Source organism: Notolepis coatsorum (genome assembly GCF_963971535.1).
Source record: "Notolepis coatsorum genome assembly, chromosome: 11".
Lineage (NCBI taxonomy): Eukaryota > Metazoa > Chordata > Actinopteri > Aulopiformes > Paralepididae > Notolepis > Notolepis coatsorum.
The window spans coordinates 37,259,165-37,277,598 of record NC_140175.1 but is presented as its reverse complement, the minus strand read 5'-3'; the positions used below and the strand labels follow the sequence as shown (position 1 = coordinate 37,277,598).

The 18,434-nt window shown below is 43.5% G+C and overlaps 1 protein-coding gene across 2 annotated transcripts in view; it reads left to right on the top strand.

Annotated features, from left to right (window-relative positions):
• The window catches only part of rgs3a (regulator of G protein signaling 3a), a 149,839-nt gene that overhangs the window by 120,624 nt on the left and 10,781 nt on the right, over positions 1 to 18,434 (top strand). Inside the window, exon 1 of one of the 2 annotated variants that reach the window (XM_084324086.1) lies at positions 16,642 to 16,784. The exons of the other annotated variant lie outside the window; for it this stretch is intronic. Coding sequence (XP_084180212.1) covers positions 16,762 to 16,784 — 23 coding nt within the window. The 5' untranslated portion in view covers positions 16,642 to 16,761. Of the gene's footprint in view, positions 1 to 16,641; positions 16,785 to 18,434 lie in introns of those variants that run through there. 2 annotated transcript variants of the gene reach the window in all.

The following is an 18,434-nucleotide window of genomic DNA, read 5'->3' as shown; positions in this document are numbered from 1 at the left end:
TGTGTGTGTGTGTGTGTGTGTGTGTGTGTGTGTGTGTGTGTGTGTGTGTGTGTGTGTGTGTGTGTGTGTTTGTGGGTACGCCAGCGTCGGACAGTGTGAGAGTGAACGCTGCAGTCAGTGGGAAGGAAGTAGAAATTTAAATCAATCAATTAATCTATCAATCAATCCGCGATTTTTCTTTTGTTCTAGATTGACTCAAGACCCATCAATTACATCATCCAACATTGTTTAAAGGACTAACACATTCCCCTTGACAGAATCGCTTCATATTTAGTCGTTATGGGCTTATGGCGCTATCAACATTCTGGCGCTATCAACATTCTCCCGGAGTGAGCCGGCGGAGTGATTATGTGATTCGGTTGTGGGCGGGTCCTGAGCCCAGGACCATGGATTGTTGCCAATAAAGACGTGTAAATGGCCAATCAGAATCGAGAAATTTGCATGCCGTTGTATAATGTTCACTATTGCTCAGTGGCATCTTCTTAACAACCAGGAAAAGCTCACCTGAAAAAAGCAGCCATTCTCTTAGTTACACCAACATTGCTGTGTTTTTGGGTGAAGTATTTACAATGTTCGCTATTTTTTCCTGAAACAGGACAGCTGGTCTGGCCAGAAATCACACCACTTTCTCACTCCACATCTAGTCAAGTCTTCGGGGAAGGAGAGAATCCAAACCAGGAGATGCTGTGTAGCTACTTGCTTTAAAAGTGAAATTTTAACACTTGTGACGATTTACGAGATCAGTCACAGCTGTAGAAGTAGAATTGAATGTGGCGGATTATCAGACGTGCCGTCATGGTTCATACACGCTGATGCCCCTGCGGTTTATTGGCTCGAGTGCGGTCCCGAGATTCAAAAGTCGAAGGACATGCGCAGGCAGAGGAGCGTCTTGCTCCATTCATGGCAGGAATGAAGTATAGGCCGATAACATCTTGTAGCCATAGACCAGCAGCACTCTGGATCCAGGACGCGGATCTAGGACTCTCTGAGTGTCCTTCTGGTTCAGGTTTTTAGTCATTGTCTAGCGGGCCATTGACCCCACTTTCAGCCTACACTCCAAACTGTGGCCAACATATCCTCAATACTTCATCATTGCGAGTGCTGGAGAGATGTTCTGTCTCACTAACGTCAACACAGATCTTGGCGTAGATAATGTCATTTTCCCAGGCGCATCACGCCAAAACAAACCTAAAATCCCCCTCAACAGAACTCATCTGTACCGTGCATAACCCCAGTATGGTACAAGCAGAATCTGTTGCCACAGCGGTTTCAAATATCAATCCATCCCACATGACTAAGACTGTAGGAAATGGGGAAAGTTTTCACTCCAGATGTTGGGGGGTCTTGATATAATCTATATAATTCAGGGGCCCCCCGACACAGCTAGCCAAAATGTGAAGATTGAATCATTTCCCAACAGCATAAGGAAGACATTGTATCAGTTTCCATAGTCTGTATTGACGTAAAGCCATGGGTCAGATATCAACCTTATTGGGTTGTATGGGAGGTTATTTCCTGGACTGGTTGACTGTATTTTTCATATTTATTTAATAGTTTGGGTAAATACTATATGCTGAAGGCTTTTTTGAAGGCTGTTCCTTTATTGTAGTCGAAGGTCTCAATTGGCTCTGTTATTGGTTGTAGAAAAGTGAGACACAATGCCATTGTGTGAAGCTGTGGCATGACGTAGGATAGCCTTAAGTTAAGGACTTCTTTGATCAAAGAGATATTGGCCTTGAGTGGAGTGCTCTGCCATCTTTCTGAGCTGTATTTCACGTAACCACTCTTACCCTCCTTTTCAGAAAGTATGATCCTTTTCTCCACCCCCGCCCCCCCCCCCACCCTTCTCTCTCAACCCCATCCATCATGACTATCTCTAGTCTAGTGTATTCTCTGGAGAAGAAATATAAAACCCTGTCTGTGTAAATCAGGCCTATTCTTTCCCTCGTAGCCTCCATCTCCTCTCTCTGCGCCTTTCTCTTTTTTCTCCTTTACTCATCTTCAGGATTTGTTGTGTCCTTAAACCTTTAACCTTTCAAGGGCCTGACATGTAAGTAGGAGACCGTTCCAGCAGTGTTTCCTCTGAGCCCCTCCCTAGCTAAAGTAACGTTACCTGACTTCCTCATCGTCAAATCGGCGTCTTTCTCTTCCTGGAGAACTATTGTTTGAAAGTGCAATCAGGAATATTTGTATACATAGCTTATTTAAACATTGTTGGCAATTATTTTACCATATATTGAAGTAACTTTACCGGTATTATGATTCACTGAGTTCGCTAATGTCAACATTTATGCTAACGTTAGCTAGAACAGAACCTTATTTCACAATCTAATTATAATATCGATACTAATTACTTGGACATGAACATCAATAGAGGATCCATTGCAAATTATTATTTAAACAGTCAAATCTATCTTATTAACGTTAACAGGGAGAAAACGCTGTAGTTCCTGACGTCCGTGTTACAAAGAAAAGGTGTTGCAAACCGTCCACCTGCCGCTTTAGTCCCCGGCCCTCCCCGACTGGTGTCGTCGTTTATTCGGTTGTCATGACTTTGCATGTGATTGACGTCCTCCTGTCACTGTTCTCAGTTGCTCAGCCTCAAAAGTGGAGAGAAAGCGGACGGCCGTGTAATTGCGACTTCATGACATTTCATAAGATTCTGAAGCAGCAGCGGAGGCGATAATTATGCAGCGGGCTGGCCACCGCTTCAAACTGTATATGACAGAAACACTGCCATTCCAGTATATAAGGCTGTACATCACACATTCCAGGGCTGCTGTGAGGCAGGCCCTATGTCTGTTTTCCACAGCTGTGGACTGACGTAACCATCTCATAATGGTATTGTTGCTCAATATAGAAACGTTCACAATAGGATTCCAGCACCTGTGTATAACGTCACATACTGTATTAAGCATAATTGCATCCCTATAGACGAGTGTCCTGTTTGTAAGTGTTAAGTCACTTGGTGCTCATGCTGTATAACCGTTTCTCAAGATACATGCACCTTCATATGCATACTATGCATATTGTAATTTTGCCTCCATTGTTCTGATCAGGAGTCTGACACGGACGACAAACATGTCTATACATGTTACCCTCATTGTAATCAATGAGAGCGAGAGGAGAGAGAAAGAGAGAGAGAGAGAGAGAGAGAGAGAAGAGAGAGAGAGAGAGAGAGAGAGAGAGAGAGAGAGAGAGAGAGAGAGAGAGAGAGAGAGAGAGAGAGAGAGAGAGAGAGAGAGAGAGAGAGAGAGAGAGAGCCATTTGCACTTAAACCGTTGAAGACGTGAAAAGGTCTACACACACAGACAAAATACAAGCGTGGAACACACAGCACGCATATGAACGTGAATACATAATTCATTCATTGTGTTTTGTGACAAGGAGCAACACATGATCAGTCACTTCTGAATCAGTATCCCCTTCAACTACCCAGGACCACGTCATCCAGCTCTCTTTCACTGTGTCCCAGCGCCAGTGGATCTCTTTCACTGTGTCCCAGCGCCAGTGGAATCTCTTTCACTGTGTCCCAGCGTCAGTGGCTCTCTTTCACTGTGTCCCAGCATCAGTGGATCTCTTTCACTGTGTCCCAGCGCCAGTGGATCTCTTTCACTGTGTCCCAGTGCCAGTGGATCTCTTTCACTGTGTCCCAGCGCCAGTGGATCTCTTTCACTGTGTCCCAGCGCCAGTGGATCTCTTTCACTGTGTCCCAGCGCCAGTGGATCTCTTTCACTGTGTCCCAGCGTCAGTGGATCTCTTTCACTGTGTCCCAGCGTCAGCGGATCTCTTTCACTGTGTCCCAGCGTCAGTGGATCTTTTTCACTGTGTCCCCAGCGCCAGTGGATCTCTTTCACTGTGTCCCAGCGTCAGTGGATCTTTTTCACTGTGTCCCAGCATCAGTGGATCTCTTTCACTGTGTCCCAGCGTCAGTGGATCTACACAGAGAGATTGGTGTCAGTAATGTCTGGTTTGCTACTGGCCTACATGTTAGTGGGAGATTATAGGTTGACCCGGAAGCACTGACATGGATCCGTCGCACCATTGTTTGCTCAAATCAGGACTGCAGGACCAACAAACACAACTATTACAACTGTCTAGAATGGTCTCCTGCTCTGGCCCATGCTGTATGTCCTTGCCTGGCATAGGTGGATCATTACACAGACCCAGGGCGTTGATATCTGTGAGGAGAGGAGAGGAGTCTACTACTCTACAGGATGATATAAAACATTCATTCATCGGTTAGAGTGAGTTCTCATATAGCCTTTGCACATGCAATGCATGAGACTATACCGGACCTAAACCTTCCATCCTTAAGCGTAACCCATATAAGCCCGGCCCATTTTAACAATTTCATTTAATTTAACATGAGATGCTAACAGTTTGTTACTGTGCCATTATTGGCCAAGGTAAAGCGCAGCGCCCCTTGGCAAGAGAAAACCCGGTAGCTTAACCTGTCAAATAAACCTAACCGCCTGTTTCCTGTTTGAAAAGGGAACACCTGGTCTTACGAGGACTTGTCTTGCGTCAATCCAGGCTTTTAAAAGTCCCGTTTAAACAGAGATATTGCCATAAAAGAGACCCCTCAATATGCCAGCTTTGCTTTTTTTACGCCGGACAAAACAAAAATGGCACCCCCATGTGTGGGTGTTGTAAAACCGGGCCAACGTCAAAGCAAGACGGCGTAGACGAGTTAGGAAACGAGGTGTGGCTCAGCAGTAGGAAGAATCTTACAGACAACATCTTAAACAACACCTCTTAATTAAAACAGCAAACACAACCATTATAAACGCCATAGCAATAATAGGGATGCAGTGGAGAAAAGGTTGTGGTTGTGGTTTTGGACCACATACCACTTTAACATAACATATAGAGGACAATGGATTGAGGAATGAATACTCCCAAGCACTGGAATACACAAACATCATATACAATGCATATTTTTACTTTAGATACTACATATCAAGTACATTCAATAGCAAATACTTCTCTACTTTTACTTAAGTATAATTGGAATGGAGGACTTTTACTTTTACCAGAGTACTCATTTATCTGGGTATTTCTACTTTTAATAAAGGAACTGTGTACTTCTTCCACCACTTCTTCTGAAATAGGTTTGGCAGGTATTTTGTTCTTCTCTCCCTAATTAGTTTAGAGTCACAATAGCTTAGGGAAATATAATCAATTTGACGTGCATGACTCATGATGATGAGTAAAGACAAGCTTTCTCTAGGCTTTTGAAACATGTGTAATTAGAGGTGAAATTAGAACTTTCTGGTTTAGAAAATCACAAGCACGGAGTCTAATGAACAGCTGGAATATCTCCAAAGATCTGCAGTCCAGTTCTGACGGCCACAGGTGTTACCTCTGCCCCTGGAAATGTCTGTAGTAATCGCAGGTAGGCTCCTGAAGTAGATGATGCAGTGTTTCTGTTTTGTCTCGAGACTGGTGTACGAGTCAAGGACAGCCAGTTCATTATGTACTGTGAATTTTTTTTAAATAAAAAAAAAACTCATTAAGGTAAAAGTTGCATATTATTTTAATTAGACATAAAACATGTATAGCCTCTTCTTCTTCTTCTTCTTCTTCTTCTTCTTCTTCTTCTTCTTCTTCTTCTTCTTCTTCTTCTTCTTCTTCTTCTTCTTCTTCTTCTTCTTCTTCTTCTTCTTCTTCTTCTTCTTCTTCTTCTTCTTCTTCTTCTTCTTCTCTTCTTCTTCTTCTTCTTCTTCTTCTTCTTCTTCTTCTTCTTCTTCTTCTTCTTCTTCTTCTTCTTCTTCTTCTTATTATTATTATTATTATTATTATTATTATTATTATTATTATTATTATTATTATTATTATTATTATTATTATTATTATTATTATTATTATTATTATTATTATTATTATTATTATTATTATTATTATTATTATTATTATTATTATTATTATTATTATTATTATTATTATTATTATTATTATTATTATTATTATTATTATTATTATTATTATTATTATTATTATTTATTATTATTATTATTATTATTATTATTATTATTATTATTATTATTATTATTATTATTATTATTATTATTATTATTATTATTATTATTATATCATGTCAGTCTTTTTAAATTTGTCCTACCTTTCATGCAACAACTATTACCTACAAGCTAACCCCCACATAATTAACCACATCATCAAAACATTACACCCCTGTCCCAGCAGTCCGGCAGTCCCATGTACAGATGCTGGGGGGAACCCACCCCGGCAATGTGACTACCTCTGCTGGCAGCTTTATGCCGGAACAACTATGACCCCCCCATTCCGTGTTTGTACCTTTTATACAGAGGGGCAGAATAATGGCACGACATTCCTGCCTTGAACAGGTTGTAAAAGACACTACAGAGAACCATATAATTGTCTCCCTCTTCACCGATTCAATGAGCAAAGTCTCTTATCGTGTCTTAAGCAACGTGGCCGTCTTTGTCTTAATGCGTCCAAGTTCCGCTTTAATACTGAGGAATGGTGATAGTGACCTTAGCAAAGCCTGCGTAGAATGGACTTGGGTTTTAGAGAAGGCCATCTAGATAAGCTAAGCTAACACTTTAATTGAGCTGGCTATAGCTTCAGGTTTACTGTGGAAGGATGCTTCACATCGCTCACCCTGACAATACTGAACCTTTAATACGCAGAATTAAACCGTTAGCCAGTCGGCTAACATTTCGGAAATATATACATTCGTTTTTATGATAAACATTTACATGATGATAAACGATATCGAATCCATGTGTCTACCGTTCCATCGTGACAATTTCACCTCTGACACAGACGCTACAGCATTTGCAGGACTGAATATGATCAATCCGATTATGAATCATCTAAAACCTTGATTTGTGGTGTTTAGAAGTAATGTGACAAGCCCTCCGAGCAGATTGCACTCCGAGCTTTCCTGCTGGCCTGGGAGACGCAATCCTAGAGGAGGAACATGAGGTAGCACTGAGGGGGAAGGGCCCTCGGCCAGACACCTTCTCTTTCTCTCCCTCTCTCTCTCTTCCTCCTGCTATCCCCTGCTCCCGCCTCCTACACTCCTCTTTTCATTCCAACGTGTATATATCCTGTATATGTACATGATATATCGATGTACATTGCTTATAAAAATGTTACTTCACATCCACATTACATTGTAATATGCTGTACGTGTACGTTGTGTCTTTGGACAGCTCCTGATGTCAATAATAGTCAATAATGGGATTTACCTCCACGCTAGAGAGCAGCTTGTGAGTCCAGATGTCACATTATTCAAAATGGTGGATATCTCGGCTTGGAACAAAAACTCAAGGCCCCAGGCAGCAGCTTCACAGTGCGGCCGAAAAGGTGGAGAGAATTGGGCCCGTTTGTGCCACGTCGTCTTCAAGATGGTGTACTAGCTTTAGCGAGGGGGAGGGAGCATAACATATGGACGGTCCTTGTATATTGGAGTTCATGAAGAACATGAGGAGTCTATAACCAGTACAGGTGGAGGATGATGTCTTACAGGTTTGATGCAGCACGTGGATTTAACATCACAGACTCACGCAAATGTCTCTCCACCTGGTGTGAATCATTTTCCTTCTTAACCCTTTCACTGCCACACGACAGAAGGTTAACCCCTTTACTATCACACAACCGACGGCGATGCTCCATCATTAGCATCATTAGCTCCGCATCCGCGGAGCTAATGATGGAGCATCGCCGTCGGTTGTGAGATAGTAAAGGGCTAACCTTCTGTATTGTCACAGTGAAAGGGTTAACCGGCTGTCGTGTGGCAGTGAAAGGGTTATTAACAGCAACATTAAACAAACACCTCGAAAGTTGTTTATGGCAGATTTCACTCCCTCTCGACCAAGATTGATTTGCAATTGAATCAGTTAATAACCACATTAGCTGGTTAAGGACTGTGGGTGGGTTTGGTTGATGTCCTTCACGCATTTACAGTTGAAAAGTAAGTGGCCTACGATTGGAACATGGCAGAGGAAGATAGTACTGTATCAAGCTAATTGATCCCAGAACGTCTGCTTTCAGATGCATAGTTTACAACTGCAAGCAAACGTTTAAACACAGATGGTAAGCTATAACCTATATGCTACAGAATTTATTCAAGAATCTAACTTTGAGTCGGCTTAACGGCCAAAATCAGAACGGATAAACTGTGCAACTGTGTCCACTGTGTTTAGCTCCACTTGTCCCTCCCCACCCCTCAGAAGCACGTTCACGTTGGGCCCATGTCAGCAGCACCCATACACCAATATGGCTCGGCCGCTTTGCTGCCATTTTGAAAGCATTCTAAGCAGATGGTGAGCAGGTAGAGCAAAACGATATACAGCCAGGTTATATTTAGTTCTATGCAAAAACTCGACATACCCGCCCCCGCGCGTCTGTCCTCTCGTCTGCATTGTAACACACAGCTGTTTTCTCCGGCTGCCCCGTATCCTCTCCGCCTCTCCCCCGCCATTGTCACCTTTGTTCAGATGCAGGCCAGGTGCTTCAGCTTCCCCCCCTCAGGGGTGTTATGGGTCCATTAGTGTCTGTCCCTCCTCCTTCTCATCCGCCCGGAGGTTCAGCCACACGCACACACACACGCACGCACGCACGCACGCACGCACGCACGCACGCACGCACACACACACACACACACACACACACACACACACACACACACACACACACACACACACACACACACACACACACACACACACACACACGCACGCACACACACACACGCACACACACACGCACACACGCACACACACACACGCACACACACACACACGCGCACACACACACACACACACACACACGCATACACACACACGCACACACTCACGCATGTGGTAAAGGAATCAGGAGCTATAAAAAGCACACAAATGAATGAATTCAGTGCAGATATTGTGGCTAAATAGTCAAAAGTAGCATATCCTTCTAAATAATAGTCCCTTAAAATGAAAGTATAAATATTCAAATGGGAGACATTCATAAAGCTGCAGAGACATCGTTTAGGTTCATTTTCTTCAAAACCCACAGCGCTCCACACCGTTGCACAGAGCGTCGTTCTTCCACAGTCAGAGACAGCCGGCTGTGATGTGGATGCCATCTAGCCATTACCCTCCTGTCTAAAGCAAAACCATACCACTGGCCTAGCTTATTGCATTGGGCATATATTCATGCAAGAACCTGAGGGAAACATACAAATCCTGTATCGAGCAGAAGAAAATGCAGATGTTAAGGACTGCCACATCGCCGCAATGTTGCTAGCTATAAGCTGCGATAACGTTAGCTGGTTTGGACGGTAATGGCTAGAAGGCATCCACATTGCGGCTGGCTGCCTCATCACGGAAGAGCAACGTTATCTGCAACGGTCTGCAACTCGGTGGACTCTTCACTGTGGTTAAGTACAGTACTGTGGACCCTTCACTGTGGTTAAGTACAGTACTGTGGACTCTGTGGTTAAGTACAGTACTGTGGACCCTTCACTGTGGTTAAGTACAGTACTGTGGACCCTTCACTGTGGTTAAGTACAGTACTGTGGACCCTTCACTGTGGTTAAGTACAGTACTGTGGACCCTTCACTGTGGTTAAGTACAGTACTGTGGACTCTGTGGTTAAGTACAGTACTGTGTGGACTCTTCACTGTGGTTAAGTACAGTACTGTGGACTCTTCACTGTGGTTAAGTACAGTACTGTGGACTCTGTGGTTAAGTACAGTACTGTGGACTCTGTGGTTAAGTACAGTACTGTGGACTCTGTGGTTAAGTACAGTACTGTGGACTCTGTGGTTAAGTACAGTACTGTGGACTCTGTGGTTAAGTACAGTACTGTGGACTCTGTGGTTAAGTACAGTACTGTGGACTCTGTGGTTAAGTACAGTACTGTGGACCCTTCACTGTGGTTAAGTACAGTACTGTGGACTCTGTGGTTAAGTACAGTACTGTGGACTCTGTGGTTAAGTACAGTACTGTGGACTCTGTGGTTAAGTACAGTACTGTGGACTCTGTGGTTAAGTACAGTACTGTGGACTCTGTGGTTAAGTACAGTACTGTGGACTCTGTGGTTAAGTACAGTACTGTGGACCCTTCACTGTGGTTAAGTACAGTACTGTGGACTCTTCACTGTGGTTAAGTACAGTACTGTGGACCCTTCACTGTGGTTAAGTACAGTACTGTGGACTCTTCACTGTGGTTAAGTACAGTACTGTGGACCCTTCACTGTGGTTAAGTACAGTACTGTGGACTCTTCACTGTGGTTAAGTACAGTACTGTGGACCCTTCACTGTGGTTAAGTACAGTACTGTGGACTCTGTGGTTAAGTACAGTACTGTGGACCCTTCACTGTGGTTAAGTACAGTACTGTGGACTCTGTGGTTAAGTACAGTACTGTGGACTCTGTGGTTAAGTACAGTACTGTGGACCCTTCACTGTGGTTAAGTACAGTACTGTGGACTCTTCACTGTGGTTAAGTACAGTACTTGAGCAAAAGTAGTTAGTTACTTTCTCTGCAGGGTGCACGCAGGCACGCAAGCACATACACACATACAAACATACCAGACGTTAGAATAACATGACCGCGGTTATTAATGGTTAATGATTAATGATTTGATACCCAACTTTCGCTCTGCTCGGCTAAAAGTCTCCAGACAGATAAATCAGACAGAATACATTCGAACCTTTAGGGCAAAGACAACAGTCATTATCAGTGAGTCGCCCCCAGACGTGTCTGCTGATTCACCTACATGTTTACAGTCTGCGATACAAATAGTTATATATTTGTAATATAAATTTAGTTGAAATGTAGGCTAGTGGGCGATACAGTATCATATAATAGAATAGAAATACTTGTATTATCCCGAGGGAAATTTGACACTGCAAATCGCTCTCAACATTAAACATTTAGACAGCTCAGGTCACGAATAAGAATAACAAAACAAATTAAATTGCCTAAGATAAGAGTAGAATAAAATAGAATAAAAATGGAATAAAATATACAGTAAATAAATACAGTAAAGATATACTGAGGTCTACAGTAGGTGTAGTATTGCACAGTGCTGTTTCAAGAGTCTGGGGGGGGGGGGGGGGGGGTCCAAAGCTAAATGACACGTTAACATTGTTAGCTCTCTCAGCTAGTTACAAGCTAATATGTTAGTTTGGGGATAGCAGTACCCATTAGCCTTAAGAAGTAACGTAAACAATATCAACAAACAGTTTTTCAGTATGGTGAAGTGCCAAAGTAAATGCCCCCCCTCCAACAAACACACACACACACACACACACAGTGCCTAGTGCCAAAATAAACCAAGATATTGAAGGGTTAGGCAAGTCACTATGAAATGCAACCCAGGTGCAGACAATCTCTGCTTTTGCTCGAAAAGTCGAGACATTTGTATTGGCGTGCAGTGAGACGGAGGTGTGCTTGATTTGTGTCACAGGCCAGTTGAATTGCAGCGAGGCAGCGGGCCAAAATTAATTGATAAACAAATATCAGTCCGGGGGCCAGCTGAAAATGCTAGGCGGGCCTTATTTGGCCCACAGGCCTCGAGTTTGACACATGTAGGCTAAAGGTTAGTTTGTGTATTATTTTAATTTAGTAATTGACTGCAGAACGATTAGTTGTAATTAGTAGTGGTGGTAATTAAATCCTTCAGATGAACGTTTTCAAACGTTTTCAGGCCACATCCACACGGAGACGGAACCGATCTTTTTAGTTTTCATTTCAAAACAGTTTTCCATAAACATGAAATTGTCTCAAGAAATATGTGCGTCCAAACGAAACCACTGAAAATGCTGTAACGCCGCCACAAATTTACAAAATAAACGTCTTTCCTGTTTTAGACTTTGCTCTTTTATTTTTAAACCCCTCGACCGGAAGTATTATTGTTGTTATTGCTAGCGGAACAACTTGTGTCGACCGGTTCTGTGTTCTGAGCTAACGCTAATACAAATGTTGAGATTGTTGGTGAACAAGCAACTAACTGCAGCTATGTTGTATCATGTTTTGAATCCGCTTCAAACCAAACCTAGCATACCGGAACCGGAAAGGGAACCGCTCCCGCCTGCCTCCGGTCAATGGTCTCTAACTACACACCCTCAAGACCCCTACGCTCTGCATCTTCTGGCCGTCTCAGACCCACTCCTATCCAAGCTCCCGGAGGGTCATCAAGGAGAAGCCGCCTTTTCTCAGTCCTTGCCCCACAATGGTGGAACAAACTGCCCACCACAGTTAGGACAGCCGAAACCCGTCTAATCTTTCGCCGTATAATAATAATAATAATAATCAAACCCTAACTAACCTTACTGTCATGCACTTGTCCTAATAGCAGACCGTAGCAGACTACAAAGAGTGACACGTTCAGCCGAACGCACAATTGGAGGGGGGCTTCCCACCCTCCAGAACATTTACAACAAGCGGTGCAAGGGGAAGGCTAAGAGAATTATTAAGGACTCGAGCCACCCGAACAACTGCCTCTTTGAACTGCTGCGGTCAGGCAAGCGATACCGGAGTCTTAAGGCGAGCACAGAAAGACTCAGAAGAAGCTTCTATCCCCAGGCCATCAGGCTGCTAAACGAACAATAATCACTATGCAACAACCATCAAATGCACACAGCACACACACCCACACGCACACACTCACTCAAACAAACAACACACTGCAGCACCCACTCTCCACACTTTAGATCACACAAACACACTTACACTTTATATTTATTGATAAAGGATTTGCACTACAACTCGTACACCTACTGTGAATTGTACCTAAATTGCACCTCGTCCCATTTCTCCATTTCTGCCTTGCACTATATAGTATTGTATATTAGTACACTGCACAGTATTGTATATTGTATGGTAACTACGTCTATTCTGCATCGAACATTGTACATATGTCTAAACTGAACACTGTGACCTCATTTTTTTTTACTTCTAATTTTACTATGTTCTTTTATTTCATACTTATCTTGTCTTGCATAGTCTCTGGAGCGCAACAGTAAGAAGCATTTTGTATAAAAGTATTCTGTACTTCTGTATGACAACTATTAAAGAAACTTGAAACTTAATATACGAACCTACACTGTAGCACTCAACACTTTGATGAACATTGTTACTCAGCTGATAGAGTTGTGCCCTTCCTGATGACTTGTCGTACAGAACTTGTAAGTCACTTTGGATAAAAACGTCAGCTAAATGACTAAATGTAAATGTAAATGTAAAGGTTTCTTTTTTGTTGGCTGGGTTTGCGCATGCGGATTAAGGGAGTGGTGGGCTATTGCGTTATCGGTTCAGGAAAGATGCGTACTGGCTTGTAAAGACGGAATCGCAAGGCTGGCGTCTTCAGATTTGTTCACTCTGGGACCCGTTTTCAGAAAATGGCGTATTCAGGCTCCCAGAACGCGGTTCCGTCTGGACGAAACATGCATACTATAAAATACTTTGGCGGATACACCCAAACTCGTCTCAGTCTGGACAAGGCCTCAGAGTCCTACCAAAGTGATTCAGATTGATTGGATTGACTGAAAATCCTGGATCAGTCAAACATTTCAAAATGCAGAGGCCTATATGGTTCCTCATCTCAAGGGTTCGATAGTGGTAGTATTCCTGACCGTATCCAAAGTAATCTTTTAAGTATATTCCTTTTTTGTGACCAACTTATAATTTTATAATTTTTTTCTTTTTTAAACAAGTTCAGAGGAAAGAGACATTCACATCAGCAGTTCATACGAATTCCCACAGTGGCATAAAAAGTTGTGACAGTCTCTTCCTCTGATCTGGCGGTCATGTGGCTGCAACACAGCCCAGGTCGCTTCTTAACCCCCCCCCCAGCCCCCCGGGTTCGCATAGACATTTTTAGGAAAGGAAGAAACCTTGGTGTATAAATACAATTTCCTTTTTTTCTTTTTAAATGCATTAAAAGTATATTCCTGAAATTATACTTAAGTATACTTTTTCTGTATTCAGAAAGTTGTGTTCAATTGAAGTTGAAGTTGTACCTTAAGATTAAAGCTTAAATATATATAAATTATACTTTCGATGTATTTTTGATTTCTTTCACTTACCAAAATAGTACACTTTGAGCCCCAGGGTGGCCATAGAGAGAGAAAAAATATATATCAAGGCCACATTTTACTATATTGAGCACTCAAAATGCTATTGCATATACAATTCGTTCCCACGTTTTGGTTCATATGTGTGCACGATTTACACAATTTGTTCCCACGTTTTGATTAAAAAAAGGTACAATTTGTTAATTTGTATAATTTGTGCGCACAAATTAACCAAAACGTATCTTGTGCGCACGCAATAGCATTTTGAGTGCTCAATGTAGTAAAACATCACCCACTCCGGGGCATTGTACACTTTTAATAAGTTTACTTATTTAGTACACTTTAGAAGAACTTTAAGTTAACGACCGCTGCTGTCCCTGTCGTCCACTATCAACACCACCATTCCTCCCAAGTATCAGGCTCCTCATTCTCCATTCCATTCATTTTGAGGACCAAATCTAAATGTAATACTTCTGTATAAACAAACTACTTGTTTTTTCAAGCTAATGTTGCCATTTTAAAATGATCAGTAAAGGAACTATTTTTCACTTGATGTTTAGTTTGACCAACTGTCAACTTTTCACAGAATGTTTGGAATATTTCTTCCCATTCTCCTATGCAGAGAGTTGGAAGACATTCCACTTGCGTTCCACTGTCAAATATCTCTTCCCAGAAAGCAAGTTAACTAACCGGTGCTACCTATACTCATATTATCTTCCCTTAACATAGTGAATAAAAAATATTATACATATTTTTGTCTCTTTTATATATGAGAACCGACAATGAGTTGAAATTAGTTTGTGTAGCCATGATTATTCACTGTGTTCACGGAAACGGTGATGAATGCAGCAGTAAAGGTATAGTGACTCTGTACACCCAATTCAAAGTTATAGCCAAACTAATTTGGTCGTGGGTGTCCGGATTTGGTACCGATTTTTTCTCTCTTGGGCAGAGGTGTTTAGCAGGCTGTGTGACGAGTCAAGCATAGAGACAGCTTTGCGTAGGAGTGTGATTTATTGCAACAAGGCAGCACGTAACCATGGGTAACCCCCCCCACCTCAAACACAATACAAACAAATACAACAAATTGACCAGATCTGCTTTTATTTTTTTAAGGAAATACATCTGTAAGGACACATCAAATGCCAAAACAGACACGTACCTTTGACGGTATTATTTAAATATACGCAGCAGTAGTTTGTTTATACTCAAGAAGGATAATATTTAGACTAGGTCTCCAAAATGAATGCAAGTGAATGAGGAGCCTGACCCCTGCGAGGAATGGTGGTGTTGACAGCAGACAACAGGCACAGCAGTGGTCTCTAGCTTACTTTAAGATTACCTTAGATAGGGGTAAGACTACTGAAACTTGACACGTTCTACATGATATATCCCTTTAATTTTGGTAAACATCTCAGTTTTTTTTAAGTGTACTTAGATTACACTTGCAGCACGCTCATGCTAAATGTGTGCTTTTAATTAGTACACAAAAGCACATACAAAGTAACAAAAATACATTACAGACTCTCAGAAAAGTACATTTGGGTAGACATACTCACTATACTATACTTACTATATATACTTCTACTAAGAATATACCTTCAGTATGGAAAAATATACACATTTTCGACTTGGGATAATTTGCTCCACTCAGGTATTGAACCATATTTGTACAGCAGCAGCTCTCAGCCAAATGCTGGTAAAGGTTGTCAGTTCTGCCTGTCCCCTTTGGCTTAATTGGCCCTTGTCCCCTTAATTAGATTAATTATTTTCAAAAAATCTGAATCGATCAACCACTATGACTGGTTGACCATACAAAGAAAAAGGTTTTTGCTCATGGATCCCCTGGTGTTTGTTTAGTTAAAAGCTACAGTTGTTGTAGGTGTCAGCCCCAGCAACAGGTGTAGACGTAACAGTATTCCTCAGTATCAGTAGCTGTAGCCACAGTGAGTAGCTGTGAAAATGAAAGCATTTACTATAGGCCCATAAATCCAAAGCCCGGCAGACGGATTCCGTCCTCACCCGAATACCAGCGTGGTGATTGGGTGAGCCCTGGGCCCGCCTCCCCCCAGGCCCCCAGGACTATATAAAGCTCCAGTGGAGCCTCTCAAGGGTTAGAGGAATGTGACTCTGGAACAACAAACCCCTGTCGGGCCTCCTGATGCTCTGACACACACACACACACACGCACACACACACATACATGCACTTACATGCACTAGCGCTCATACCCATACACACGATGAAGGAGCTCTCAGCTGGCGCCCATGTTACATACTATGGTGGAGTTCTCAGAGAAGTACTCGAGAGGTGAGCAAGGGAGTGTGTGTGTGCACACATTTGAGTGTGTGTGTGGGGGGGGGGGGGTGTGCATGCATGTCACACTCTGACTTTTTTAAGCAATACACTACACAATTAGCAAAAAAAAGAGATGCGTGATGCGAGGGGGCGGGTGGGGGTGGTGGAGGGTGGCCAGAGGGAGGAAGGAAGGAAGGTGCTGTCCTCCAGAGGGACAGACGTGCAGGAGTAGTTAGGAGGCTCGCTGACCTCCTCCTATGGATCTCATTTGACAGCCGCAGTGAGGAAGGATCCCTTGCGGACTGAGAGGAGCTCTGACTATTTTGGAGGCAGCAGCTTCTCCACCACAGCTAACTTGAGGCTGACCCTTATCTTTTAATACTCAGCCTGGATAACAGGAATAGGAGCTCTCATGTGGTCTTTGTGCCTCGGAAGGTGAGTTTGTCAGATATACTGTAGAGAGAGAGGGGGGGGGGGGGGTTGATTGTGACAGGCTTTGAATGTGATGTTCTTATAGTCTGTATAGTAGATTGTACATAGCCTGTATATAAATCAACGGTATATATATGGTACATGATGTAGAATGACTCTCATGGTCAGTCGTGTGGAGTTTTTGTCTGGAACAGGGTGACTTTCTACGTGTCGTGTTTTGCACATTCTTCAGTGTTGGCATCTTTGTGGATGTAGCCCTGAGGGTTCTGTCTGTGGCCAAACGCTCTCGCCGTATCTTATATGGGAATGACACCACTACTTGTTTAGTGGCTCTCAGTGTTTGTAGACACACGCTGTCCCGTCCATGTTCCTCCTGTACTCTCACCACACACTCCTGCAAACATCCACACGTTCACAAACACACACACACGCACGCACGCACGCACGCACACATGCACGCACACACACATGCACGCACGCACGCACGCGCACACACACACGCATGCACGCACGCACGCACACACACACACACCACACACCAGGTCATGTGTGCACTGTGCAGCACACATGATGCAGACGGAAGGAAAACAAACCCGAATACTGTTCGCTCTCCTCTCCCTCCCTCTCTCTCTCCCTCCCTCTCTCTCTCCCTCCCTCTCCCTCCCTCTCTCCTCCCCTCCCTCTCTATCTCTCTCCCTGCCTCCCTCTCTCCTCCCTGGCTCAGGGCTGTATGCCCCCAATCCTCCAGGGCTGGGTTGCATGGAGGGTGAATACCCCACTGCACCGTGGAAATGGAGCCAGCGGAGGCCAACAGGGAAGCGGGATGAAGCAGAGAGAGAGAGAGAGAGCGAGAGAGAGAGAGAGAGAGAGATAGAGAGAGAGAGAGAGAGAGAGAGAGAGAGAGAGGTCTTTGCCACTTCAAAAGACCCCAACAGCTAGTGTTTTAAGAAACCTGATGACCTGAGCTGCCTGACAATAATGATGTTTTTTCTTGTTTTTCAACCCCCTTCGGGGCAAAGTGACAAACATTTAAGGAAGAAAGAGGCAGAAAGTAACTGTGGCTTCTAGTTTATGCACATGGGGTGGGGGGGGGGGGGGGCTGCAATAGTCAACAATTTAGGAAGCGGGACGACATCCTTTTCGAAGACCGGAACACCTCGCCTGTATTGTCACATGCCGACGCCGCTCTGTCACTTCAATCCACCTCTATTTTTTACTTTTTCTTTTTAAAGAAGAGCCTCCCAAAGCCAGTCATTCTGTCTTGTCTGTCTGCAGGATGTCTGTCTGCACCCTTACCCCCCCCACCCGGCACCACCGCTCCCCCTTGTGTGTGTGTGTGACTGTGTGTGTGTGTGTGTCCCTGGAGCCTTTCCCTGGGAGCGCGGCCCACTTCTCTGCTGCAGCACCAGGAATAGCCTGCGGAGGTCTATTAGCGTGTCTAATGTGAGCCAGGCGAGGTGGGAATACCATCTGGAGAGATCTGCAGGATAATTGCGCCCCTAAAAGACCCCTCTTTGCACGTGCTTGCGCCACACCACACACACACACACACTCACACACACACACACACACACCACACACACACACTACACACACACACACACACACACACACGCACGCACGCACGTGCCAGCAAAGCAGTCGTGTCGGGGT